At 36.2% G+C, this 26,834-nt stretch overlaps 1 protein-coding gene across 1 annotated transcript in view; it reads right to left on the bottom strand.

The window, feature by feature from the left end:
* The window catches only part of ENPP1 (ectonucleotide pyrophosphatase/phosphodiesterase 1), an 85,662-nt gene that overhangs the window by 15,364 nt on the left and 43,464 nt on the right, over positions 1–26,834 (bottom strand). The window contains exons 5-20 of the mRNA XM_030809691.1: positions 26,490–26,550; positions 23,698–23,795; positions 21,537–21,616; positions 19,753–19,872; positions 18,556–18,665; positions 15,672–15,737; positions 15,305–15,377; positions 12,110–12,218; positions 10,742–10,873; positions 8,143–8,174; positions 7,255–7,382; positions 5,955–6,024; positions 4,447–4,534; positions 3,153–3,322; positions 1,739–1,790; positions 307–461 (exon numbers count right to left, since the gene is read on the bottom strand). Of these exons, the coding sequence (XP_030665551.1) occupies positions 307–461; positions 1,739–1,790; positions 3,153–3,322; positions 4,447–4,534; positions 5,955–6,024; positions 7,255–7,382; positions 8,143–8,174; positions 10,742–10,873; positions 12,110–12,218; positions 15,305–15,377; positions 15,672–15,737; positions 18,556–18,665; positions 19,753–19,872; positions 21,537–21,616; positions 23,698–23,795; positions 26,490–26,550 (1,544 nt within the window). The remainder of the gene's footprint in view (positions 1–306; positions 462–1,738; positions 1,791–3,152; positions 3,323–4,446; positions 4,535–5,954; positions 6,025–7,254; positions 7,383–8,142; positions 8,175–10,741; positions 10,874–12,109; positions 12,219–15,304; positions 15,378–15,671; positions 15,738–18,555; positions 18,666–19,752; positions 19,873–21,536; positions 21,617–23,697; positions 23,796–26,489; positions 26,551–26,834) is intronic.

The following is a 26,834-nucleotide window of genomic DNA, read 5'->3' as shown; positions in this document are numbered from 1 at the left end:
TGCCCGCCTCGGCCTCCTAAAGTGCTGGGATTACAGGCGTGAGCCACTGCGCCCGGCCCAAAAGAGAATTCTTTACTGCAAAACCCTCATTTCATAGAAGAAATTTGGTCTGAGTTCTCAAAGTCATGCACCTGCTCAGTGGCAGAGCTTGAACTGGAAGTGAATTTTTCTGACTCCCTGTTCAGTGTTCCTCTAATGCGGGAACTGAGTATAAAACCAAGGTGAACAGTGAGAAACTATGCATTTAATGTTCTGCTTAATCATTAATTTGAAATAGCCACACATAAAGAGGTGACAAATACTTGCATTTCTGTCCACGGTATACGATGTCCAAAGGGGCATTAAGATGTCTTGGCTGTATCCGCTCATAAACTGGTGCTGGGAAAGAAGACAGATGGTGTTTTTCTTCTGGAGAACTCTGGGTCTTCCATAGGGTAAAGTTTCATGCTTAATAATCTTCTCTTGGATCATAGGATGAAAATAAATGTAGTTATTGTGCATTATATGATAATATATAGTGTGATACACTCATCTAATCCTTTCCTCTACTTAATCATATTGAAGATTTACTTTTAACTATTAAAAAAAACTGATGACAAAGGGTAGAAGCATAAACAAGAAGACAAGTGAGGTTCACTGTTATTTTTGCCTATAAAGAGACTGAAATCAATGTAATATCAAGATACCATGAGGACACTATATGAAATTGCTAAATATTCCAGTTAATTCAAAGTTATATTATCAAAACTTCTTAAGCACTATTTTAATTACTTATTCTTTAGGACACACTCTAGAAAGCAATTTTTTTTAATGATATGTGTACTTGGAAAGCAGAAGTTCAGAATTGAAATTATGAGACTAAACTAAATAAAACAGTAACAATACAGATATTATTTATTGCCCTTTTTCCAAATGTCAAGTGCTTGGTACACGTCATATAACTAATTTTTACATTTCCCTATGAATTAAGGTTATACACCAATTTTACAGATGAGGAAACAGCAGCTGACAGGGAATACTTTTTCCATGAACATATAGTACCTAAGCTATATTCAAACTTGGATCTACTCTATTCTGAAAGTGCCATCATTCACCACAATACTTTGCCACCTTGGAGATATCAAAGATTTTCCTAACTCCAGCATTTACCTAGGGATTTTATAGAGACAAGCTTATATCAGAATTAATGCAGAATTTATCTCTTCTAGCAGAAAAAAATGTGTGCCAAGTAACTTAAGGCTGAGAGAGTGTATTATAGTTACTCCAAACATTCAAGTCATAAGTGAAAAATTTCATCAGTTGTCTGTATATCCTTGATTGTTGGTCAAAAGTGATGCAGAAATAACTTTAGATCAATAAATCAATATATAACCTTGTATGATTAACTAAGAACCAGGTGAGATAGAAACTTAGGTACTTCAAATGGGAATCTGAGTCTCTATTATCAACTTATAGAAATCATCAAAAATTTTAGAACACCTCCATCATGTTCATAAAGTGTGATTCGGCTTCCACTAAATACATTACATACAATATCCACTGCAAAATATCTCTTCTTTCCTTATGCCTGTCTAAACTGTCAAACAAAGAAACCTCTGTGTTTCATCAAGTGGTCCTTCAGAACTCCCTTTATTTTATTGGTTATTCTTAAATAATACCCCTAAGCCAGTTCTCTGCATTTCAGACTGATGAGAAAACGCTTGCTTCACATTCCGAGCTTGAGGGTAGCATGCCTTACCTTCTGCCATGGTCAGATTGAACTGTGTCTGAAAATCCTCAATTGGCAAAATCTAAAAAAGGTTATAAAATTATTTTTAAGGACTGAGAGACATGTTTTAAATTTTGTAACATAGAACCACTATAGATTGATTATTCCAACACAGAACAAAGATCATTTACAATAGTCTTGTATTAGTGGGTTTTTTTTTTCCCTTTAAAGGCAAGAGTCTTGCTCTTTCACCCAGGCTGGTGTGCAGTGGTGTAATCATGACTCACTGCAGCCTTGGCCTACTGGGCTCAAGCAATCCTCCCACCTCAGGCTCCCAAGTAAATGAGACTCCAGGCGTATGCCGCCATGCCCAGCTAATTTTTTTAGTTTTTTGTACAGACAGGGTCTCACTATGTTGCCCAGTCTGGTCTTGAACTCCTGGTCTCAAGCAATCCTCTCATCTCGGCCTCCCAAAGTACTGGGATTACAGGTGTGGTACACCATGCCTGGATAGAAGTTACATTTTTGATGAAAAGGACAGAAAGAGAGGAATGACAGTTGCAAAAGACAAAATTGTTAGTATAAGCACCACACCAGTAATTAAACAATAAGAATATGATTGCTGCTTTATAATTCTCATCTATATACCCCAACAGTCTTTCTTCTACTCTAACTCAAGTCTAAAACAAAATGTAAAGCATAAAATAAACTACTCTCCAAATTGCTATATATATATATATATATATATATATTTTTTTTTTTTTTTTGAGACAGGGTCTCGCCCTGTTGCCCAGGCTGGAATGCAATGGTGAGATCTTGGCTCACTGCAACCTCCACCTCCCGGGTTCAAATGATTCTCCTGCCTCAGCCTCCCGAGTAGCTGGGGGATTACAGGTGCCCTTATGGATGTTATCAATTTTGTTCATAACTTATCTAGTATTTTATCTTTTTATAATAATGATATATTAACATGGAAGTAAAAAAGGACAGTGTAATATATTCATTTCATACCAAGAAATCTTTTTTCTCCCTACATTTAAACAACCTGAATTGTATTTTTAAAAAGGTACATTGTGATTGGTTTACTATGTGCTCATGACCTCACTGCTAGAGTTAACAGCACAGATTCCCGAATTCAGGATGCTCAAGAACTGAACTAGACTTCTCCACACCTGCACCCAAGTCAACTAACTAGACTTCACCACACCTGCACCCAAGTCAAGTCACAGCTCCAAGGAATTAAAAATAGAGCGGAAAATGCAAAAGCTAGAAAGAGAAAAGATATATTACAAAAGATCTGCATGTGCCCCTAGAATTAAAACATATGTTTACCTACCCCCACTCCTAAATTCTAATTTGAATATTAAGTATTTTTACAGCTCATGCTATGCAGAGGGTGCTATCAAAACATACATACTGGACCAAACTTCTTGACGATACTTACCGAAGGGTTACATGAGCAGCCAAGGTTATCTCTGGGGTTTCTTGTGAAGGGGCACTGTACCAGGGGGTGCACTTCTTTGGGATGCTTTGGCGTATAAACAGGATTCTTTAGAAGGTGGTTAAGACTTCCATGAGTTCCGTTATTAGGAGCCGGTGTCAAATTCAGTAAATCTGTATAATTTCAAGATGGTAGAGTTACTCAGATGTTTCAAATCAAACAAATAGTAGACTTGTGCTATGATCTTTACTTTTTTAAAACCAAATACATGAGTCCTTTACTCTTTAACTAAAATAAAAGTATAAAACTCTCTTGGGTTTTAGAGTATTTAAGACTAGGTTATTTTTAATAGAAATACTGATATGTATGCTGTATTTCACTACAAAATTTCTGATATTTAAAGCATACAATAACTACAGTTACCACCTGTTGAATGCATATTTTATGCCAATCATGGTGCTAACATATTTTCTTATTTATTCCCCAAAACAATTTTATAAGTTATCATCAATATTTGGTAGAGGAGTAATCAAAGTGTTTTACCCAAGTCTCAAAGTTACTAACTAAATCATCTAGAATTCAAAACCAGTTTTGTCTGAGTCTAAGACTCATGCTCTTAAATGTAATAACAGCAAAACTTATGTAGTAAGCACTTACTATATGCCAGGTGCTGTTTTAAGTATTTTAGGATATATTAACTCATTTAAACTATATAGACTCCCACTAAAAGAATTATACTTAAGACATATTTAAGGTTTTGCAAATGCCTAGGACCATTATCAGAATAAGAAACTAATATTTAAAACACAATGCTTCACCATAAAAAGACTACTTCAGAAGGTACAAAGTAAACCAAGAATCTCCCTAATGGGTCCTCCTTCATTTCTATAACCTTGACATTGACCTACATTCAACCATTATGGATACCAGAAGTTCCACAAGTTTTGTCCACCTTTCACTGCCCTCAATCTCTTTTTTCTGGCTTCTATCACTGCTCTGAGTCAAGAATCAAATCACTAAGCCGAGGGCCTAGCAAAGTGCTGGGCACTGGGGGTGTGCAGACCACCCTGCTGCGAGTGGTGTACTTTAACCAGCAAGCAGCCTAGTGGAACAAACAGATAAATAATAAGATGACATGTTCCCCACATTTCTTCAGTGCGTCTGAGTCAGGAAGAAGGTAAAAATCTGTCTTGCCTCACCATCATCTCCACAAAGTTGCCTACAATGTGACCTGCTTTTGATAATCCTATTTCAGGCCTATTTTCAGAAGGGAAAAAAGCCACCTGTTCACACTTACCACACATTAAGTTATAGACTTCAATGTTTTCAAAGGTGTCAACCTCAATGCCATGCTTGAATCCAGGTCCATAGCCAACAAAGAGGGCCTAGATGGCCAGAAAGGGAAGTTTATCAGTGCATGTCAGCTGTCTACAGGTTGGTCCAAAAAATTCTGTTATCCATATTGTACATATACAAACTGGTTATGATAAGATAAGAGGAAAACTACCATGCTCAGTGGACTTTGTGGGAAATATAGTTTTAACCCTATCACACACATAATCTAAGGACATCTAGGATAGGTCTCTTAGTTTTATTACAATTCTTGATTTTGACAATCAGAACAGAATGAATGATAACATTTTTTTTCATCTATGACATGCAATATAAACCTCACCCTGCCCACCTTACACAGAGCTGCAGGGATCAAATTAAATAATTATTGTAAGTTTATTTTGAAAATGTTAAAGTGCTGGGTAAATGTAAGATATTATCCTTCTCAGAACATAAGTATGATACTTTCTTATCTATTATATCACTGGCTTTCTTCAACTGTAAAGCAATATTCTCAACAGAGCACAAAAATATGAAAAATAATTATTAGAAATATAATAGGAGATATGTCATATGTTTATGAAACATGAATATAAAATTTTATTAATTTTTTAACTTTTATGAATTTAGGGGTATGAGTACAGTTATGTTACATGCATATATTGCATAGTGGTGAAGTCTGAGCTTTTAGTGTTACCCCTCACCAGAATAGTGTACATTGTACCTAATAAGTGGTATTTCATTCCTCACACTCCTCCCACCCTCCCACCTTTGGGGAGTCTCCAGTGTCTATTATTCCACTCTGTATGTCTGTGTTTGCCTACTGTTTAGCAAAAGTGAGAACATGTGGTTTTTTGCTTTTTGTTTGAGTTATTTCACTAAGGATAACGGCCTCCAATTCCATCCATGTTGCTGCAAAGGACATGATTTCAGTCCTTTTTATGGCTGAGTTGTATTCCATGGTATGTGTGTGTATATATATATCTCACATTTTTAATCCAATCATCCACTTATAAATATTTAGGTTGATTCCATGACTACTTCTGTGAATAGTGCTGCGATAAACATACGAGTGCAGGTGTCTGTTTGATAAAATGATTATTTTTTTTTTCCTTTGGGTAGATACCCAGTAGTGGGATTGCTAGATAAGGGGTAGTTTCATTTTTATTTCTTTGAGAAATCTCTATACAGTGATCCATAGAGGTTGTACTAATTTACATTCCCTTCGACAGTGTATAAATGTTCCCTTTTCTCCACATCCTTACCACATCCGTTTTTTGACTTTTTAGTAATAGCCAATGAATATAAAACTTTAACAAAATTCTTTAATGTTCAAAGAAAAATAGCTTTATGAAAGTATGTTTCATTAATTCTCATTCAAGACATATAATCACAGTCTGTTTTCAAGTCTAAAACTTTGTATATCATTTTTTCTTTAGATTTAATCCAATTAAGTATAATAGGTTTACTCACTTGCATATTTGAAAATATATTGTCAGAGCCGTGAAATCCACTTCCACAATATTTCCTTTCTGAGGGATTCCTAATGTTGACATATATTAATTAAAAATGTAAAGTCCTTTCATAAAACATAATTGATAATCATAACATTATTTTCATTGATAAAAAGTATGTAACTATTTTGTTAAACCAACGCAACGGTAAATAAAACCACCTGCCTTTGAAAAGCATTAAGAAGTCACCTCTATCTTTTATTTCATGGACAGATAAACTATACGCAATACAGTAGACAGAAGAAAAACCACTAGCATAAAGACAGAAGTGGTTTTGAACATTGGCTGTGTGATTAACTACCTGTGAGTTTACATAGATTTAACTGTCTTCTTTGATTTCAATTTCTCATGTCAGTTATTTGTAAAAATTCAATGATGTAGCCTAAAGAAATGCTTGCAACATGGTGTTTAGATATTTACTAAATATTAGTTCTCTCATGAAGATAGGACCATTTCTCCTTTCATATATATATATATATATATTTTTTTTTGAAAACTGAAAGCCCAGCTCTCCAATAAGAGTGGAGACAGTATAATCCTGTTTACTGAATTTTGGTTCACTGCTTAGGTTTTGCTTGACAGGGGTATGTATCATGACTAGCTTCTTGGCAACCACCAAAACAGTTAATGAACAAGTTGTGAGATATTAACACTATTAACCATCCAAATAATTTGCCAAATACACCAATAAACTAAAGTTATTGATGGATAAGTATAAGAAGAATGAAAAAACAACTGTGTATAATGAAGATAGTTACTCATTATTATAAAGTAAAGTGCTTTTACCAACTGTTGGCTGGGCTTTGGAGGCACAATTAGACATACTGTAATGTGCAGAAGACATGAAACGGCAAGTGGTAACAAATGCAGATTATAAGAAGTAATCAATATGGATATGAAAAGCCAGAACAATGGTTCTTAGCCAAGGATGGTCTGGGTGATCCTTCCTCCCCAGGGGACTTTTGGCAATGCTGAGGGACATTTTTGGTTGTCACATTAGAGAAGAAGTGCTACTTTCATCTAGGGGGGAGAAGTAAAGGATCCTTGTCAAATATCCCACAATGTGCAGGACAGCTCTCCACAACAAAGAATTATCTAACTCAAACATCCATAGGCCAACATTAGAAATCCTGGGTTAGAGTGAAGAGAATCATACTTATACAGTTTTCACATAACAATATTGTTAGAAAGGGCCCAATGGTTACCCTGAATCACTAACCGATCAGGCTAAGTTTACCTGGGAGACTGTCAGAACTTACAATGCAAGTTGCCACTGCGGGTCCAAATAGAATGTCAAGGGCTCAATTCTATCACTCTTAGCAAAGTGCAAACGCTTAGGTAAGAAATGTTTCAGGTAAGGTTTGAAGTGCTGGTTTGGTTCCCGGCACTGAAATTGCAAACAGTAAAGAAAAACTATTATTTCCCTAATATCTAAAGTGTCAACTTTTCTTGAAATTGCTTTCTAACTTCATATGAAAATTTTTTTCACAAACATTTCATCAGCCGGCCCAATAAGTCAGATGAAAAAAACAGCTAAAAGTTCTTACCGCTTATATAATGTACAAAGTAAATCTTCCAAACTACTTGAAATATTTAGAGGAAATCATAATTATTACTGCATAAAAGCCCCAGAACTCAGTGTCACTAGATTATATTCAAGTTACCACAAATGGTTCTATTTTCAAACATCCTTGTAAGTGCAATTCTAAGAGTTTTCTTGCAGACTTAAAATGTATGAGTATAAAATGTAGTATAGATAATTCAGCACTAGCATAGAAACTTATTTTTTTAAGGCATAAAAAAAGACTGGAAGGAAATATATCATAATGCTAATGGTGTTTATGGTGGTACAGCTACAAGGTTTTTCCTTCTACTTTAAAAATTATTTCTTGTAAATAGTTTTAAAATTATTTCTTCTTCTCATATAAATTTTATAATGCCAATAGATAAATTCTTAAAAATTTTTCAAACCTGGATTATTGGGATACAACCTTAAAGATCTTTAAACTACACAGCATTTCCATGTTGGCCCAGATTACTAAAATATTCTAATCCTTCAATCCCAATAATAGATGCTGAAACTTTTCTCTCAATATGTATTATACAAAACTAAAAATATCTAGATAATGGAAAATAAAGATACTCACAGAAAGATTTCGGGCAATGCCTTCATAGTTAACTGGAGGGGAAAAAACATAAGAATTAATAGTCGATTGTATAATATAATTAAAACATATTACAAAAATATAGAATGTCAGATGCGAACTCTATATTTAAATACCAAGGCAGGTTTTAAAGAGTTCATTTAAGTCATTACATTGTAGCCACTGAAAGGAATTAGACAGACCTTTAGGGATCACCCTGTAATGACACCCATGATATAGTGTCATATTGTTAAAGGGAAAGACAAGTTACAGAACATCTATCTATCCATCCATCTGTTAACCCACATATCCATTCATCCATCTAACTAACCATCCACCTGTCCAACCATCTTTCCATCCAGTTAGTAACCAATATCCATCCATCCCTCAAAGTATCTATCCATCTAGATCTGGTATGGTTTCACTGGGTAAAAATAAAAACTGTATGTGTTTTGTAAGGCTGTTTTGTACCTCTAGTTCCCTAGGAAATGCTCAACAACAAAAATAATTATTCAAATATCTCAATTATCTGGGAAGACATAATCCAAGCTTAACAACGGTTGTTTCCAGAGAGGGGAAATGAGTTGTCAAGTAGGAGGACTTCAGGTGGGAAGCTGTTTCTTTTTACTTTGTATACTTCAATATTCAATGATAGTTCTAGAATTTTCAAATAAGAGGGGTATAAGGAAACTTCAAAGAGAAGGCAAGTAGACTAATTTAAAAACTGCATTTGTATAGCATGCCCATGGATTTACTTAGGATACTTTCTACTACAAATCAATAACTGTCTAGCTTCCTAAATTTTATTTTAGCCAAACATTACATAAATTTGAGAAAATTATCCAGACAAGAGTATACATTTTATATACATATATTTTATATATTTATGTAAAGTGACATACATATATAGTTTTTGCTTTAATTTGGGAAACTTGAGGGCCTGAGATAAGGGTATGGTACAGCTTAGCTATCCCATCCCAAACATCTCTGGAGACTGCTATTGCCTGTAGAGCTTTTTTTTTTTTTTTTAGATGGAGTCTCTCTCTGTCACCAGGCTGGAGTGCAGTGGCACAATCTCAGCTCACTGCAACCTCTGCCTCCCAGGTTCAAGCGATTCTCCTGCCTCAGCCTCCCCAGCAGCTGAGACTACAGGCACGTGCCACCACGCTCGGATAATTTTTGTATTTTTCGTAGAGACAGGTTTCACCATGTTGGCCAGGATGGTCTTGATCTCTCAACCTTGTGATCCACCCGCCTCGGCCTCCCAAAGTGCTGGAATTACACGCGTGAGCCACCATCGCGCCCAGTCTATCTGTATAGTTTTTATAACAGGTTTTATAACAGTCATGTACTACTTTTCTAAATTTAAAAAATACGAATTAAAACTTGGTATTAGGCATACGCAGCCTGTGCTTTGTGACACTGTGTAAATATATCTGCATAACCATTTTCCTGCAGTGAAATCTATTTTCTTCATTAATAGTCAATAGTATCTATCTATTGAAACATATCTTACCAAATAGCCCAACCTAACCCAATTCCGGTAATTGTCAGAAAAGCTTATTTTCTTTCTGTTTCCAAGTTCACTAACTATATCAAAAAGACAAACAAAATTTGCTCTACACATCTGAAAGTTATAATGGATGGTAATCAAAAAGAGAGGGAGGTAACGGAGGTGGAAACAGTTAAGAAATACACTTGACTGGCAAAAGAATAAATATTTTAAAATATCTTTTGGCAGTTTGTGTTCCACATGTGGTCAAGAGAAATGTGAAATTGATTCTTCCCTATGTAAAAGATACATTCTTTATTGTTTCTGAAATGGTTTAAGGGAGGACAGGAATCAATTGCCTATACAATTAATCATTTCTGCCAGCATTCCTCCTCACAACAGAATATTAATCCCAAACTAAGTAATTTTAATGGAGTGTCATTAATTAAACTTGAATAAATGTAGTTGGATTTCTCTCTTAAACATTTTTTCTAGTATAATCTTTATCCTGACACACAAGTAAAACACACACTTCAACATAAAATTGCACTAAGCTCATCAAATATTATGCTAAGTGCATGAATAACCAATAGGTAAGTTGTGTTCTCGCATCCAGTCCCATAAAATCCATTTGTGTACAAAAGCTCTGCATTGGAGATTTAATCATAAAAAAATTAACTCTGATTCCATTTAGTTTAGAGATATAGTGATTTAAAGGAAGGTGTTCTTTTTTTTTTTTTTTTTGACACCAAGTCTCACTCGGTTGCCCAGGCTGTAGTACAGTGGCATGATCTTAGCTCACCGCAACCTCCGCCTCCTGGGTTCAAGCGGTTCTTGTGCCTCAGCCTCCGGAGTAGCTGGGATTACAGGCAGCCGCCACCAAGCCAGGCTAATTTTTGTATTTTTAGTATAGATATAGCATAGTATCGTATATGTATTTTTAGGGTTCCATCATGTTGGCCAGGCTGGTCTCGAACTCCTGACCTCAGGTGATCCACCCACTTTGGCCTCCCAAAGTGCTGCGATTACAGGCGTGAGCCACTGTGCTCGGCCTAAAGGAAGGTATTCTTAATATGACCATATTCAAAGTTATCATAGAGATATACTTACATGAATAGTATTTATCTGGGACGTCAGAGGGTCTCAATCGAGCTGCAGGTCCATAGATAACTTTAATATTTTTAACATCCCCCAAATATTTATTCAGATATATGTATTTCTTACAACTGCCTTGTTCCATGCCTAGGAGAAAAAAAAAAATCCCAAAACATGCTGTAACTTTAACAAAGAATTTAATATGCAGAGCAGAACTTCTTTCACTTCCAAGGTTAAATTTGTTAAACATGGGTGTAGCACTCATATTAGTTGAACATCTGATAGATAAGACAGAATTTCAGCTGTACCTATCACTTCAGTTTTTTCAAAATCTTTTCCATCACCCAAATTTTGTTTAATGTTTCTTTTTATTTATATATTACAATATCATTATGTGAGCAAAGAAGAATGTCTTATCACATTTTTAGACTGAATGTGAAAGCCCAGTTACTTGCCCCAAACCACCTAGGATATTAACTGGGAGTGTATGTGTATGATTCACTCTCATTCCAAGACTGGAGCTTCTTTAGCATGTAACTTCTTAGGACTGCTTCTAAACACAGATTTCTATAATTATTTCTGAAGCAAAAAACAAGAACAAAAACAAAAAGAACCTATTTTCTATTTTCTGTAGGCATGCCGCTCCTATAGTCCCCAAACTGTATACAAGCGTGTTACAAAGATCACAGTAAGTAAAAGTGAAATTACAATATTATCAAAATTAATATATAATGCTTCTGAAGTCAGATTTGTCATGCTAAAGAAAATTGAAGGCTGGGCACGATGGCTAATGCCTGTAATCCCACCACTTTGGGAGGCAGCAGTGGGAGCTTGAGACCAAGAGTTTGAGACCAGCCTGCTCAACATAGCAAGATCCCATCTCTACCAAAAAAAATGTTTTTTAATTAGCCAGGTATGGTGGCACATGCCTGTAGTTCCAGCTACTCAGGAGGCTGAGGTAGGAGAATCACTTGAGCCCAGGAAGTTGAGGCTGCAGTGAGCTGTGATCATGCTACTGCATTCCAGCCTGGCTAACAGAGTGAGACTGTCTCAAAAAAAAAAAAAGAAAAGAAAATTGACGATATAATAATCAGTTCCAACCAAATCTAAAATTGTAGAGTTACACAAATTTAATGTTGAAAATATATATTTTTTAGCTATTCAAATTATTGGTGTATTGTGCTTGATAGGCACTTAGGTTTCTGTGAATTCTGTGTTTCACTTATATTTTATATTTAATGTATTTTTTTCCTAAAGACTTTCCATAAGAAACTACATTTTTAAAAAAGAATTAACTATAACATTCAGAAAAAATTGGGAACAATCAAGTAAACTTTCTTCAGCCCTTTATCCTGAAGAGTAAATAACGCAAATTCAGATTACCATGATCCGAAATAAGGATGAGGTTCAGGCATCTGTGCAAGTTCAGCTCTTTCAGACCATCCATCAGCATACCAACCATACTGTCAACCCTCTGCAAGGCTTTGATGACCTAAGAATGGGAAGCAACAACCTCATGTGATACCTCCCACACTAATGGCTCTTTATACATAAAGGTATCTCTGAAGAAAGAAAAGAAAGAAAGAAAAAGAACGAACGAAAGAAAGAAAGAAAGAAAGAAAGAAAGAAAGAAAGAAAGAAAGAAAGAAAAGAAAGAAAGAAAAAGGGCCAGTGGATGCAACTATGATGAGCTGATTCACATTAGACTAAGACAGGTCAGGGTCAGAGATACAAAGAACAGTAAATAACTGCAGATCATTAACAATGCAAGAGTCCTAGTTCTATACATGTTCAATTTTAAGTTTTGGGAATGAGATTAGCTGATCTATTCCTGAGGTCAGAATGCTACTACTTAGATTAGACCCAACTTAAGTCAAAATAATAATAGCTCAAATCTACAGTGTTTGGCCAGAAACCGGTATGTTCTTAATTACCACTTCATTTTCCACAATTAATTTCTTCTTATACTTTCTGATCATTCAAATGGTCACTGTATAAATACGTTTCCTAATTTTCAAAAATGTTCAAATTATTCATGAAATGCTTCGTATAATTCAATGTATTTAATTTTCTAAATTAGAACTCATAGGAATACAACCCACTATTTCCTTACAAACTGCATGTATTTTACATATGAATATCACAAGAACAAAGAATGGCAAATGATATTGGCAAATTGCTTTCTGGCACTCATTTTATCCTCTCTCCTTGCAAAACCATTTGAGAAAAATTCTTGTGCAGTTTTGTGTGTTTTCTGTAATGTGTGGAATCAGCTTAATCGTCATTCATTGTCAGCATATTTCACTGTAATATGAGATAAGCTCTTTCACTGTAATATGAAACAAGACAAGGTCTTTCATTCAAAGATATCCAAGCAACATGAACTGGAATTTTTAAGTATTAGGATAAAGTGGGTTTTGGTGTGCCAGTAATGTTGGAGTTTACAGAGTTTGCAAATTGATGGATATGATTTGAAAAGTAATGGGCTCAACCTTAAATGAAGACGAGTCAGAAAAGCACGTGCTCTGGCACATTGTTAGTGAATTAGAAAAGGCAGCAATGATTTTAAAATGTATGTAACCTTATAAACAAGTATAAAATGATCCTTGGATTTTTCTGTAGCCAAATTGACCCAGACACAAGTCTTGGGTATCAGTGACTTTAGTGAAAGAGTAAAAATCACACTAGCATGTAGCCAATTGTTCAAATCAAGACAACAGCTACAAGAAACTTTTCCCCTTGACCAATTATGACACATCCACATTGCTGGCATGCATTTTCCTTATCCTCCCTCTAAGCAGGAGTATTTCTGCTAAGTTGAAGGACAGAATGAAAGGAAGGCACAATGGAGTTACTAACTACAGTGGAGCTGCTGGAGATGGATTTTGATGGAAAGAATACAAAGGGTAAAAACAGACCTAGATGAGGGTCAGCTTCTCTCTTCACTCTCTTTATCTAAGGTGATAGTGATCCAAGCAGTACCTACTTTTTAAGAGGGGCAAATCTAGGGCAGACCCAGGGAAAGGGAAATGAAGGGAAGATGGTTTAGGCAGCTGTTGTAAATTCCTCTGCTGTTGCTGAATTAGGCAAGCAGCACCCTCAAAAACAGGGATCATGATAGATATGTCAGGCCAGGCTTAGTCTGAACTCTGTGCTGAAGAGTCCTTAAGGCTCACCAACTATCCAACCTAGGCTACCTGGGCGGGAGAACTGATAGGAATTTGGGAGTGAAGCCCTAGAAATTAAGAAAGAGTGTTTTTTTAATAGTCTTTGATCCCTTGGAATCACAGGGATCACAACTAGATCACAAGATATCTACGCAAGGATTCTGACAGGAGGGATACTGGCAAGACCTCTTTTCACTTTAATCATGACCCAAAATAGTCAAGATCCTTACTTTTTACTTCCTTTCATATCTTAGGTCACAGACAAAATAGATATCAGAAGGAAAGTCAACTTAGAGGTAAAAGAAAATACACTCAAATCATTTTCTTTCTCTCTCTCTTTTTTTTTTTTTTTTTTGAGACAGAGTCCTGCCCTGTCACCCAGGCTGGAGTACAGTGGTGCCATCTCGGCTCACTGCAACCTCCCCCTCCTGGGTTCAAGCAATTCTCTTGCCTCAGCCTCCTGAGTAGCTGGGATAATAGGCACACACCACCAGGCCCAGCTAATTTTTTTGTATTTTTAGTAGAGACAGGTGTTTTGCCATGTTGGCCAGGCTGGCCTCGAATTCCTGACCTCAGGTGATCCACCCGCCTCAGCCTCCCAAGGTGCTGGGATTACAGGCGTGAGCCACGGTGCCCGGCCTTCAGATCATCTTCTGTTCTAATGCTTCCTGTGTTCCAAAACACTAGGTTGTTGCAAAAGTCATTGTGTTTTTTTGCCATTAAAATGGTAACAAAAATGATATGGCCACGTGAAAACCAAAAGCAGTGTTTGCTGTTTTAAAGTGCTACACAGATTAAAAACAGCTAGGCGCTGCCTAAGTTCCTGAAAGGGTGTCAGGTCAAACGAGATGTTACACTGAAAGTGTTAGTCCATGAGCTGTTTCGTACCTCTAGTTTCCTAGGAAATACTCAACAAAAAATAATTATTCAAATATCGCTATACTTTTGATAAAATCTCCCATCCTTCTATGGGACCTGTGTTGTAAGCATGGTCTCAGGTGGCCAAAGACATATCTCCTAAGGAAGAGAGTTCACAGGAGGCTTCCTCGCTATTTGACTTATTACCCTGTATTTTCATACTGGAGGTTTAGCTGTTTACAACATTCTCAAAAAGCACTTAGTATTTAGGCCAAGGTAGGGGGTGATGGAGTGGATAAAAACTTTCAAATTGAAAATACAGAAGCTAATTCATCATCAGTTCAATTTAGCACTGTGGAAAACACAGGCTAAACAATTCTCCCAACTCTTATTTTGTTTAAAGTGCATCCTTTCATTTAGTAATATTGTGTATAATACTTGCTTTTTCCAGAAACCATAGAATCTTACAGAATGGTCTAGCAGCCTCCTTCAAAGCGAGGTTCAGTTTGGTGACTGGGTTTAATGAAATAATCACTGATAAAAATGTACTTACTTCACTGCTGACTGGTCCATATGAATGACCTGAAGAATCTGGTTCTTCTAAATACAGAGTGTAAAAGTGTGGTCTAAATCAAACAGTATCAAAATGTAATATTTTACGAACACATTGAAAAACAGAATGGAAAAAATAATTCATCAATTGATAAGGATTAAATTTTATAACACTGGGGTAACAGTTCTACTGAGAAATAATTTACAGCTTTGAAATTCTTCAAAATGTGATATGATCATTTACTAAAGAATTTATTTCGATATAAAACATCATAGCAAATAGCAAAGTTTTGTTGTAGTCTATTTTAAAATAATATATCATTTCTACAAAATTAAGTATTTATAATAGAAATTAATTGCCTACAGACCTTTCATCTTTAGGAAGCTGCAGCCACTGAAGAACAGCTAAAATCCTTTCTTCAAATGGTACTGAACTAAAATTAAGAAAAAACAAAAATAAAAGATGTCTGACAATCGTTTGGGTTTAAAATACAGTTTTTTTCATTGAAAATGTCATTAAGAGCTACTAAATGCTATTTCGCATCTATTGTGTTTGAAATCAAGGGTTTTATTTGAAAACTTAAATTTACTTTCCCAATGAAGGAATGAAAGTTAGGTTTTACACAGATAAAAGTTGCAATTGGATTGAAAACTTGGCTTGCTATCCTCTACTTGAGGATAATATTCATGGACCTGAAAACAGTAACTGCATACCACATGAATAACTCATGTGTTAATATACTTTGCAAAGCATACATCATGAAGCACTCACTCACTGATGACTCAGCACAGCTGTGAAGCAGGCACCTGAGGAGCAGATAGCAGTTCCCTATGCAGTATTTCCTGAGCAGAATTGAATATGCCTTCCTCTGGACACAGGCTTTGTTTACACACCTCTAATCAGAGTTCTTGCCCCACCCCAAGTACAATTAGTTGTGTACTCTACTAAACCTTAAAAAGCCAAGAGACCATATACTATTAATCTTTGAATCCCCCATGCGTAGTACACAAACTCTTTTTTGTTTTTTTTTGAGACAGAGTCTCACTCTGTCACCAGGCTGGAGCGCAGTGGCGTGATCTCGGTTCACTGCAATCTCCACCTCCTGGGTTTAAGCAATTCCCCTGCCTCAGCCTCCCCAGTAGCTGGGACTACAGGTGTGCACCACCACGCCTGGTTATTTATTTATTTATTTATTTTGTATTTTAGTAGAGACGGGGTTTCACGTGTTAGCCAGGTGATCTCCTGACCTCGTGATCCACCTGCCTCGGCCTCCCAAAGTGCTGGGATTACAGGAGTGAGCCACCACGCCCAGCCCATAAACTCTTAATTACTGTCCATGGAATAAAAACAGCAGCAAATAAGAAGGTGGAGAAGAGGCATTGCACTGTGCTCATGGAAACCATAAAGAACACAAACTAGCGTGAGATCACAAGGAAAATTGCTATGCATTTCGTGTCTGGGATTTAAGATATTTTCTGTTCACCCTTCTAAATGCATTGTTGTATTCATTTTGTGACAGAAATTTTATAATTTAAAAATAAATAAAATTATTTCGGTAATCTTGCTCAAATCGGCCAAAGAGGTTCTTCCATCAAAAAGTTTTTGTTTTTTCTCAATGCATCATGGATTTCAAATATCACAGAGAGGTTATTCTAATCAGTTTCTTACATTAGAAAGCATATTTACTAATTTAGAAATGGAAATCCAGAGGTACCATTAATATCTTCTTTTTAATAATATTTACAAACACAATAGATACTAAATAGCAGAGAATCATTCCTATCTGTGTCCTCTTTAATACACTCATCTTTTCCTTCTCTTCGTTCTGAAACCATCTTTGCAAAAATTGTAACTGAGGAAATTATGACAGTGACAGAGATCACACCTAACCAATTCCCTCTTGCTTCTAACCTTTAAGCTGTCCTTGTTCATTCCTGGGCATAGGCTGAACTAACCTTGGGAAGGAATTTACTTGATAGTTTAACTCCGAAACAAAGTTGGTAACAGCCCTTCCCCCACCCCGCCCAAAAAAAAACCACAGGAAAAAAAACAAACAAACACTTCTTGCCTGAGGACTGGTCTACCTTTGTAGGACTAACCAATTAGCTACAAGATCAGAAATTACAGTTTAGGGGCCATGCAGCCTCCAGCTGTAAGAGTCTGAACCTCCCCAAATTGCTCCTGGGAATAACATCACTAGTGTAAAATCTCAGATAAGTGCTTGAGATATTTAGCAGACCCTGCCCTGCACTGCATATACCAGCTGACACCACCCAGCCTGGTCATCTGGCTCAACCAGTTTTGCAATCCCAGGAACAGGAGATAGCAAGAAAAACTCACTTGACCCCCTATGATTCCATCCCCAACCCAGTGCATCAGCATTCCCCACTTCCCAAACTCCTATCTGCCAAATAGTCCTTAAAAACTTGGATCCCAAAATGCTCGGAGAGACTGATTTGAGTAATAATAAAACTCCGGTCTCCCACACAGCTGGCTCTGCATGAATTACAATTTCTCCATTGCAATTCTCCTGTCTTGATAAACCCAATCTGTCTAGGAAGTGTGCAAGGTGAACCTGTGGGGCAGTTAACAGTTCTTTTTCTTTCTAGAGTTAAGATGTGCAGTACCCACCCCTCCACTCCCAGATCTCTACCTTCACCATGACCTCATTTTTCATGCCTGCCCGAAGATCTGAACTAAACACATTATCAGTGTTTCTAGAAAGGCTCTAGAAAACACTTGTCTAGTCTTTTTTTGTTTGTTGTTTTTTTTGTTTTTGTTTTTTTTGATAGGGAGTTTCGCTCTTGTCGCCCAGGCTGGAGTGCAATGACGTGATCTCGGCTCACTGCAACCTCCGCCTCACAGGTTTAAGCGATTCTCCTGCCTCAGCCTTGTGAGTAGCTGGGATTAGAGGTGCCCGCCACCACGCCTGGCTAATTTTTGTATTTTTAGTAGAGACGGGGTTTTACCACTTTGGTCAGGCTGGTCTCAAACTCCTGACCTCAGGTGACTCACTCGCCTCAGCCTCCCAAAGTGCTGGGATTATAGGCGTGAGCCACCGCGGCCGGCCCACTTGTCTAGTTTTACTGTCCATTTACCATCTATCTAAACTCTTTGAGAAACAGTTCTTCAGTTCTCATTTCAGCCAACATATCACTCAAATGCTAAAGCTTAGGATTCGATAAAAAGGAGATTACATAAGAATAAGCTGTTCTATGTTACAGATCCTAGAAAAAATTCATCTCACTTACCCATTATACATTTTATAGATGTCTGGGAAAATTCCGTTAATTTCCACATCTGATCCAGGCCAGAAAAATGTGCCAGACTTGAGGCCTTGATACTTAGCTGTGACCCAAATCTGGAGCAGATAATGAAGGAAAATTAAGAAATCATGCAAACATTCATCTCTTAGGAAAGTATGTATTCATGCAACACCAGTGCATTCCTCTCTAGTGCTAGAATGTTTTTAAAGTCAACAAGCTTCAGCACTTAGATCACAATAATCATGTAAGATGACTCTCAAGCAGCAACAAGATATTGAATAGTCAGAGATTAACTCCCGCAGCTTTTGGAGCTATTCCCCTAATTAACGGTTTTCTCTTAAAAGAAAAAAAAAATTCACAAATATACATGTCTTTAACTTGCTGAGATATCTGTGTATGTAATTAACATTTATTAAGCACTTATTATTGCCAATCATGGTTCTCAATAGTATTCCTACAAGCATGCTACATTATGAATTCACATAATCCTCACAATAATCCTACAAAGTAGTAAACAATATTATCTACAGTAGAGATATGATAAAACGGAGGCAGAAACAGAATGATTTGTCCAAAGTCACACAGCTTTAAATGTCAGAGCTAAAATTTGAATTCATAACCTGCAAACTATTATGCTCTTTGCCCTTCTAAGAGGAATATCATGATTATTTAAATAGACCTTATATAATTATTGTGGCAATTTTTAAGAATTTTTTTTAAATTGTGGCAATTTTAAAAAGTAAATTGAAGAATTGGATAATTTTAAAAAGTAAAAAGGAGAACACAGCTTGAAAAGTAAATTGGAGATTACAATTGGAAAGAACCTCCCAAATTAGCACATGTAAATAAAACCAAGACTTTCAAAAACAACGTAGTTTTGTGTAGATCAAAGCTATTACCCCCATACTACTGCTATATGCTACTGGTAGAAGAAGAATTGATCAGAAAAGAAAAATTGCCCAGCACAACCCAAATCCACCTCTGAAATAAACTACTCTCCTTTTATGCAATTATACAAGTTATGTTTAGGATTATCAGCATTCATCTCCCTTTACAAAAGAATGGCCACAGACACACTAAATGAAATCAGTTATTAAAAGCTCTAGAGAATCTGGTTATTTTACTCTGATTGAAATAGATGAGAATCATAAACTATTTTAAGTAGAAAAACAAAGAACTCACTGGTTCTCCTTTATACCACTCAGGATTAAATTTCTCTTTACTTTTTAGTGAAAAGGAAGCATTCATTTTGGGATCATACATTTTATTGTCGATTATGCCATGAGATTCTGGATACAATCCCTAAAAAAGATAAAAAACAGATTATATGCAAGTTGTGTTTACTTAATGCTAAATAAATTCACAGAAAAAAATCATCAAAAAGAAACCGATAACTGAAGCTACATGGAATTATAATAAGTTTAAGGAAAGAAAAACAAAAATATCAGGTAATGGCAAAACACAACCACTTAAGATTTTATGTAGTATGTGTGATTTAAATTATGTAATAGGAGAAAATAAGTCAGTAATACTAAGGATAAAGATCTATATAAAAAAGGCAGCCTCGGCCGGGCCCAGTGGCTCATACTTATAATCTCAGCACTTTGGGAGGCTGAGGCAGGTGGATCACGAGGTCAAGAGATGGAGACCATCTGCCAACATGGTGAAACCCTGCAGGGAGCTGAAGGCCCGTGGGACGTGACCAACTCAGCATTCCATAGAGGCTATATGATCAAACAGCAAACTGTTTATCATGAATGCAGGATGTGGGCAAACTCACACTGCCCTGCCACCAAAAGGTCTGCTGAGGGCCTCACTCTCTGGCGCCAGGCTCCTTGAAGTTATCTACTGAGAAATCTAGCCTATTGCTCAAAGAATGTAGTCTCGCAAGCCTGCTGTGAACCAAAAGGCCAACTGACAATTAGCGGACAACCACAGCCCCCTACTCGCTATCTCTTTTGCCTAATAAATATGGAGGGCTGTGTAAAGCTCAGGGCCCTTGTCCACTAGAGGCAAGGTACCCCCTGACCCCTTCTTCCAAATACACTCTTTTGTCTTTGTCTTTTATTCCCACATTACCCCCCTCCGCCACTTTGTTCAGTCCCCCTAGGTCCGTGCAGGCTACAAAACCCCGACTCTACTAAAAATACAAAAATTAGCCGGGCGTGGTGGTGTGCACCTGTAGTCCCAGCTACTTGGGAGGCTGAGGCAGGAGAATTACTTGCACCCAGGAGGTGGAGGTTGCAGTGAGCCAAGATCGCACCACTGCACTCCAGTCTGGCGACAGCGCAAGAGTCCATCTCAAAAAAAAAAAAAAAAAGGTAGCCTCTCAAATTTTGAAAACAATGCTGTTGTCTTTTTAAATTGCTGAGTAAAGCATTTCTGCAGAACAAATTCCTAAATTCCTTTTTTGGCGAGGTCCCAGAGTAGCTTGGATCAATATAAGCTAACATACTAATTTTCTGGCTTCAATTCTAAAGCTTAGTGAGTTCTACTGTTTTATTTGACTCAAATTAAATCTGGAAACATTGAAACAAAAACAGGATTGTAATCCTATTTGGAGTCAGGCAAAGTGGCTTGCTTAAATTCATCATCAAGATGATTAGAAAGACAAGTCGTGAACACAGGAGTTTGGGAGAGTTTTTTTGGCTCAAATAAAGTAAGCCCCAAAACTAGGATACAAGAATCAGAGAATATTAACACCGAAAGGAAACCAGGAAATCGTTTCTTGAGGTCTTGAGTCATCTCTTTTCACAGATGAGAAAATGCAGATTCAGCCAGTAAAGTGACCTTTCCAAAGCCACAGCTAGTTCGTGGCAGAGCAAAGATCAGAACCTGGGTTTCCTTACTTAACTACATATTGGAAAATAAGTTGTTTTTCTTTTATCTTAAATCTATTCCCTCAAAAAATGTGACAATCCCATCTTACTTCTGCAAACAGATAGAAGTTGAAATGCAGAGCTTACGGTGACAATGCTGTAGTGATTGGGAAAAGTTTTTGTTGGATATACCGGTCTCATGTTTTTAGTATATGTTCCACATTTTTCTAGAAGGGAAAAAAATAAACATTGTTATTAAATATATCTGACAATTGGCTTACCTCATTTAGCGGTGGTACCACAGCAGTCTAAATCACGTAAAAAAAATTAGCCCAGGAGGGATTTTAATCAGATAAAAATTCAGGATGAATTATAAAGCAACACTGTGGATACAAATCCAGTGTTAAAGATGACTTCATTTTTCTTAGTCAGAAAAACATTAAAATAATTAAGCCAATTACCCATAACATTACTTCATTCAAGATGAACAAGTTATAATAAAATGATGCTTGTAAGTTCTTTGATACTACTTAGTGGTCAAATACCTAAATCATAAGAGGTAGAATAAGAAAACTGAACTAAGTCTATAAATTAAAACAAGGGTGAAGGAGTAACTGGGAAGACAGGGTCCCAGGCCATAGATCTAGAACCAGCTAACCGTGGACAAACTCAGCTGCTTTAAAGACAAAAGGCATCTTGTGGCTTCAAGTCCAAGAAAGCGCATAAGTCCGACTATTCCTGATGCCCTGCTGATCTAGTTCTGGTGCCTCATTTTTTTTCTCCTGCCTCTACTATTGAGGAGGGAACACATAACTAATGATTCCAGCGTTCAATACACCATTTGCCTAAAAATGTCCCTCAAATTGGCATGTGTCTCTATATCTTACTGCCTTCCATTAGTTCAGAATTACAGGCTACATTCCCTAATTATTCAAAGCTAGGGCTTGGGCTCGTTGTTTATGATTTATTTTAAACTTCATATACAGGTACCTCCACCTCTGAACTCTAAACTCACGGTGCCACATTTGGCACCATGGAGACAAGCTCTCCTGATAATGGTAACAAAGGGCCGTATTTAAACTTCAAAGGCCACAGGCCTGCTAGGAAGAACACAGCTTTGTCCATGCAAAGCTAAAGACTTTTTATGCAAAATATTAAAACAAAACAAAACTATCTTCTTCCATGTAGAAATTAAAAACTAAAAATTTTTCAAACTCTCCCAAAATTATCTTGGCACTTCATAAGACAAGCATAATGACATACATATGAATTTACAAAGAGTGATGTTAATGTTTAAAGCACCTCACATACTCCAATCTGGTAAGTAAGATTTTAGAATTCCAGAAAAAAGCTAAAGTAATTGTATTTACTTACTTCTATTTTAGTCCAGTATTACACTGTAGCTGCTTAAAGGTTGTTAATGTGATTTAAAACTTTGGCATCAATATTAAGAAAACACCATTCTACTATTTTATGGGGAATTTATAGAAAAATCACTTAATTAAGGCCTGATTGAGATTTAAAAAAAAAAAAAATTGGAAGAGTCCAATTCAATCCAAAGGATAATACAGAATAACTGACAAATATTCTATGTCTGTACTCGTAGTACCTCAGAAATACCTTTAGTTTTTGAAATTCTATTTCTGAAATAAAATATCTGTAAAATAAGGCCAGGCGTGGTGGCTCACGCCTGTAATCCCAGCACTTTAGGAGGCCAAGGTGGGTGGATTGCTTGAGCCCAGGAGTTAGAGACCAGCCTGAGCAACATGGCAAAACCCTGTCTCTACTAAAAACACAAAAATTAGCCAGGCGTGGTGTCATATGCTTGAAATCCCAGCTACCTGGGAGGCTGTGGCACGAGAATCACTTGAACCTGGGAGGCTGTGGCACGAGAATCACTTGAACCTGGGAGGCAGAGGTTGCAGTGAGCCAAGATCGCGACACTGCACTCCAGCCTGGGCGACACAGTGAGACTCAGTCTCAAAAATAATAATAATAATATTTGTAAAATAAATAAACAAGGGACTTTTTCACAAGGAATTCAAAATTCTGAGAAAGAATAAATACATATAAAAATGGCCAAAGGTTAAAATTCGAAGATAACTGTATTAACTTATTTTTTTGAAGGAGAGCTTCAGAGTAATCATACTATTAAAGATAAGTGCCTTACACCAGGTTCAACTACTTTGCCATAAAAAAGTTTAGTGAAACAGTTAGGTTCTGCCAGTACTTTTCCAAGAAAGACTGCCTGCCTAGTCGATCTCACTGAAATCGTGATATTCCAGCAGTAAACTCTGAAGTTACTCACTTAGTTTGCTAATAACAGGAAGAAGTCCACCCCAAGTGTGTAAATATTCTGCCCTGAATCCATCCAAAGAAAATAAGAGGGTAGGAGGCGTTTCAAACCTGGGTAATGAAAAAGAAAAAAAAATGTTTAAAGAAGCAAAGACAAGACATATCCAATGAAGATGTACTCCCTTCTTGGCACAGGTCCAGTGAAGATTTTCCACTAAGGTCTGTGTGATCTTAAGAAAACTAACTAACAAAGTCAGCAAGCATACTTACAAAGTATATTTTACATTCATTTATGTTTATATACAAGCTCTATCATTTCATAATACATATATATCATCAAATAGTATATATTAAGCATTCATATCATTTTGAGCCACCATACAGAAACACCATTCATGGTTCCTGCTGTTCCAAAAGCTAAACCAATTGCTACTAAAATATAATATTGTTTTCCCAATTTGCAGGAAAATAAACAATAAAAAACAACAGCATATAGTATTTCCATAAATATTTTTCCTGAACCATCACTTTCTGATATGGACTCTTACTACAGTAAATAGTACTTCATATAGTATATATATATTACACACTATTTTATTATTTAATTTATTTTATTATTTTATTTTTATTTTATTTTTGAGACAGGATCTCACTCTGTTGCTCAGGCTGCAGTGCAGTGGTGCTATCGCAGCCTCAACCTCCTGGGCTCAAATGATCCTTCTGCCTCACTCTCCCAAGTAGCTGGGACTACAAACATATACAACCATGCCTGGCTAATTTATTTATTTATTTATTTTTGTAGAGTTGAGGTCTCACTATGTTGCCCAGGCTGGTCTCGAACTCCTAGGCTCAAGCAATCTTCCCACCTCGGCCTCCCAAAGTGTTAGGATTACAGGTGTGAGCCACCCACCAAGCCTATATACTGTATTTAGTTTTTAGGCTTAATATATTTAAAAGATATAAATACTTAATACAAAAGTTTGAGAGATACTATATTTAAATATATAAACAACAAAGAAATAATTCAAAGCTGGGAATGATCAATGAGGTTTCAACAACACATACACACATATACAAAGAGTTAACGTGTAGTGTGGAAATTTCAAAAAGGAGGCCAAAAACCACAGAGGATGCTAATATACTTGACAAACAAGAATAGCTATGGATGATGGCCATGTGGCTATCCCAAAACGGCCACGGCTCAGAAATTTTGCAGCATCTAGTGACACATGGTAGGTGGTAGGGAACTTGTATAACACTGGATAACTGTGAGAAGACTTCCCACTGAAAGTTTACTCAGTAAATTTAAAATTTGACAGGAAATACCTTACCTTGCCTTTTTAACTCTGCCTCCTCCCACCTTACCCTCATACACAAACACAAAAGCAACCCCACAAGGAGAACATTTTTATACAGTTTTCACTAGCTACTATCTGTAACATAGCTCCATTGAGAGACTCTGTAGAACCAGTGTATACAGTGTTAAAGGTCCATATAAAACTAGTTTTATTCAATCAACAGAAATCATAAAAGCAGGTTAGTGGGCCATCACGTAAACATACTGGTAAATTATCCAGTGTAATAATAAGTGTCCTAAGTTACGATCTTCTTGTAAAGAAAGGGTTATGTTTTCCACTAAAAGATTCAATATTACAACTGAAAAATTATAAGCAATATTTAGAAGAAAAAGAAAGATTTGCAATTCACTAAGTCTAACATTCCCAGTATTCCTTGGATTTAAAAGACAGTTTAGGGTACATGAAAAGTTTTCCTTAAAAAAAGGCTCTTCTGTTGAAATTATTTGGTTGAGGTTTAGTTTTGGCTGCTGTTGCTACTGCTTACTTAAATCAAAGTACTCTTCCTTCCAAAAGAAAAAAAAGAAGACATATAACAAAAATTATATACGTGAACCAAATGAACTAAAATACAGCTTAAAAATTTTAATAGTCTGGGAAAACTATCATTTTAAAGAGGTAAAAATACATTTCTGAAGATGAATAATTCAAATGTATGAGATGGTAGACCTCAAATGGAACAAAGATAAATACACCTAACACCTTTATAAAATCTTCACCCTTTAAATTCCACACATACTCTTTTTGATGGTGTCATATATGGAAGACCTTGTACAAAATATTTGAAGGACATAAAAACCAAATATGAATTATTTTAAAAAATGTATCATCTCTCACAAACAGGTTGTTATCCCAAAAATGTATAAATGGACCAAAATACAAAAAAAAAAGAAGCCAAATTTTCTACAAGTTTAGCAGCTCTCAAAACTCCAAATAAAAGTAAAGATCCTTCCTTCCTGAAAAGGAAAATGCAAATATCTTTATCTAGCATTCTTCAATAGCAAAGACTAAATATTCATGGCCTCTCTTTTTTCTATAAATTTCCAGAATAGGGATAACTCCATAATCATCTCTGTTCCACCATTGCCAAACATAAGATCTGGCTAAAAATACAGGTTGGGCATCCCAAATCTGAAAATCTGACATCTCAAATGCTTCAAAATCCAAAAGTTTTGAGTACTGACGTGATGCTCAAAGGAAATGCTCACTGGAGCACTTGGGATTTTCAGATTTGAGATGCTCAAACTGGTATAATGCAAATATTCCAAAAACCAAAAAAATCCAAAATCCAAAAGAGTTCTCATACCAAACATTTTGGATAAAGGATACTCAACCTGTAATGTTTAATAAACCAGTGATTTCATTATTTTTATCATCTTAATTTGGAAAGAAAAAAATGATGCTGTACTTCTAAAAAGGAAAAACTTAATACCTCAGAATATAATCTTACCCTGCTGGGCACTGTGGCTCATTAATGCTCTCACATGGTTCTTCTACCCAACTTTTCTCACCTAAAATATTTTCAAGAAAATAAAATGAATTGAACACACTTAACAGTAATAAAAATTGTGATGCTTGTGAGACACATCAAGACAGATTCCAAAAACAAAGTATGTGAACAGATTGATAGATAACACAGGACATGACTCTGGAGGTGTATAATCAATAAAGAGAATTATTCTGCTTCAAAATAAGAGTTAGTTGATATCAGGAATTAAAAATGGATGCATAATTGTAAGACTAAAACATACTACTGTTTTTGTGAGAACTTGAAGGTATCTTTTCCATTTTCAAA

The sequence above is a fragment of the Nomascus leucogenys genome, chromosome 3, assembly GCF_006542625.1.
Source record: "Nomascus leucogenys isolate Asia chromosome 3, Asia_NLE_v1, whole genome shotgun sequence".
NCBI classification, from domain to species: domain Eukaryota; kingdom Metazoa; phylum Chordata; class Mammalia; order Primates; family Hylobatidae; genus Nomascus; species Nomascus leucogenys.
This window is presented reverse-complemented; position numbering and strand designations above follow the sequence as displayed.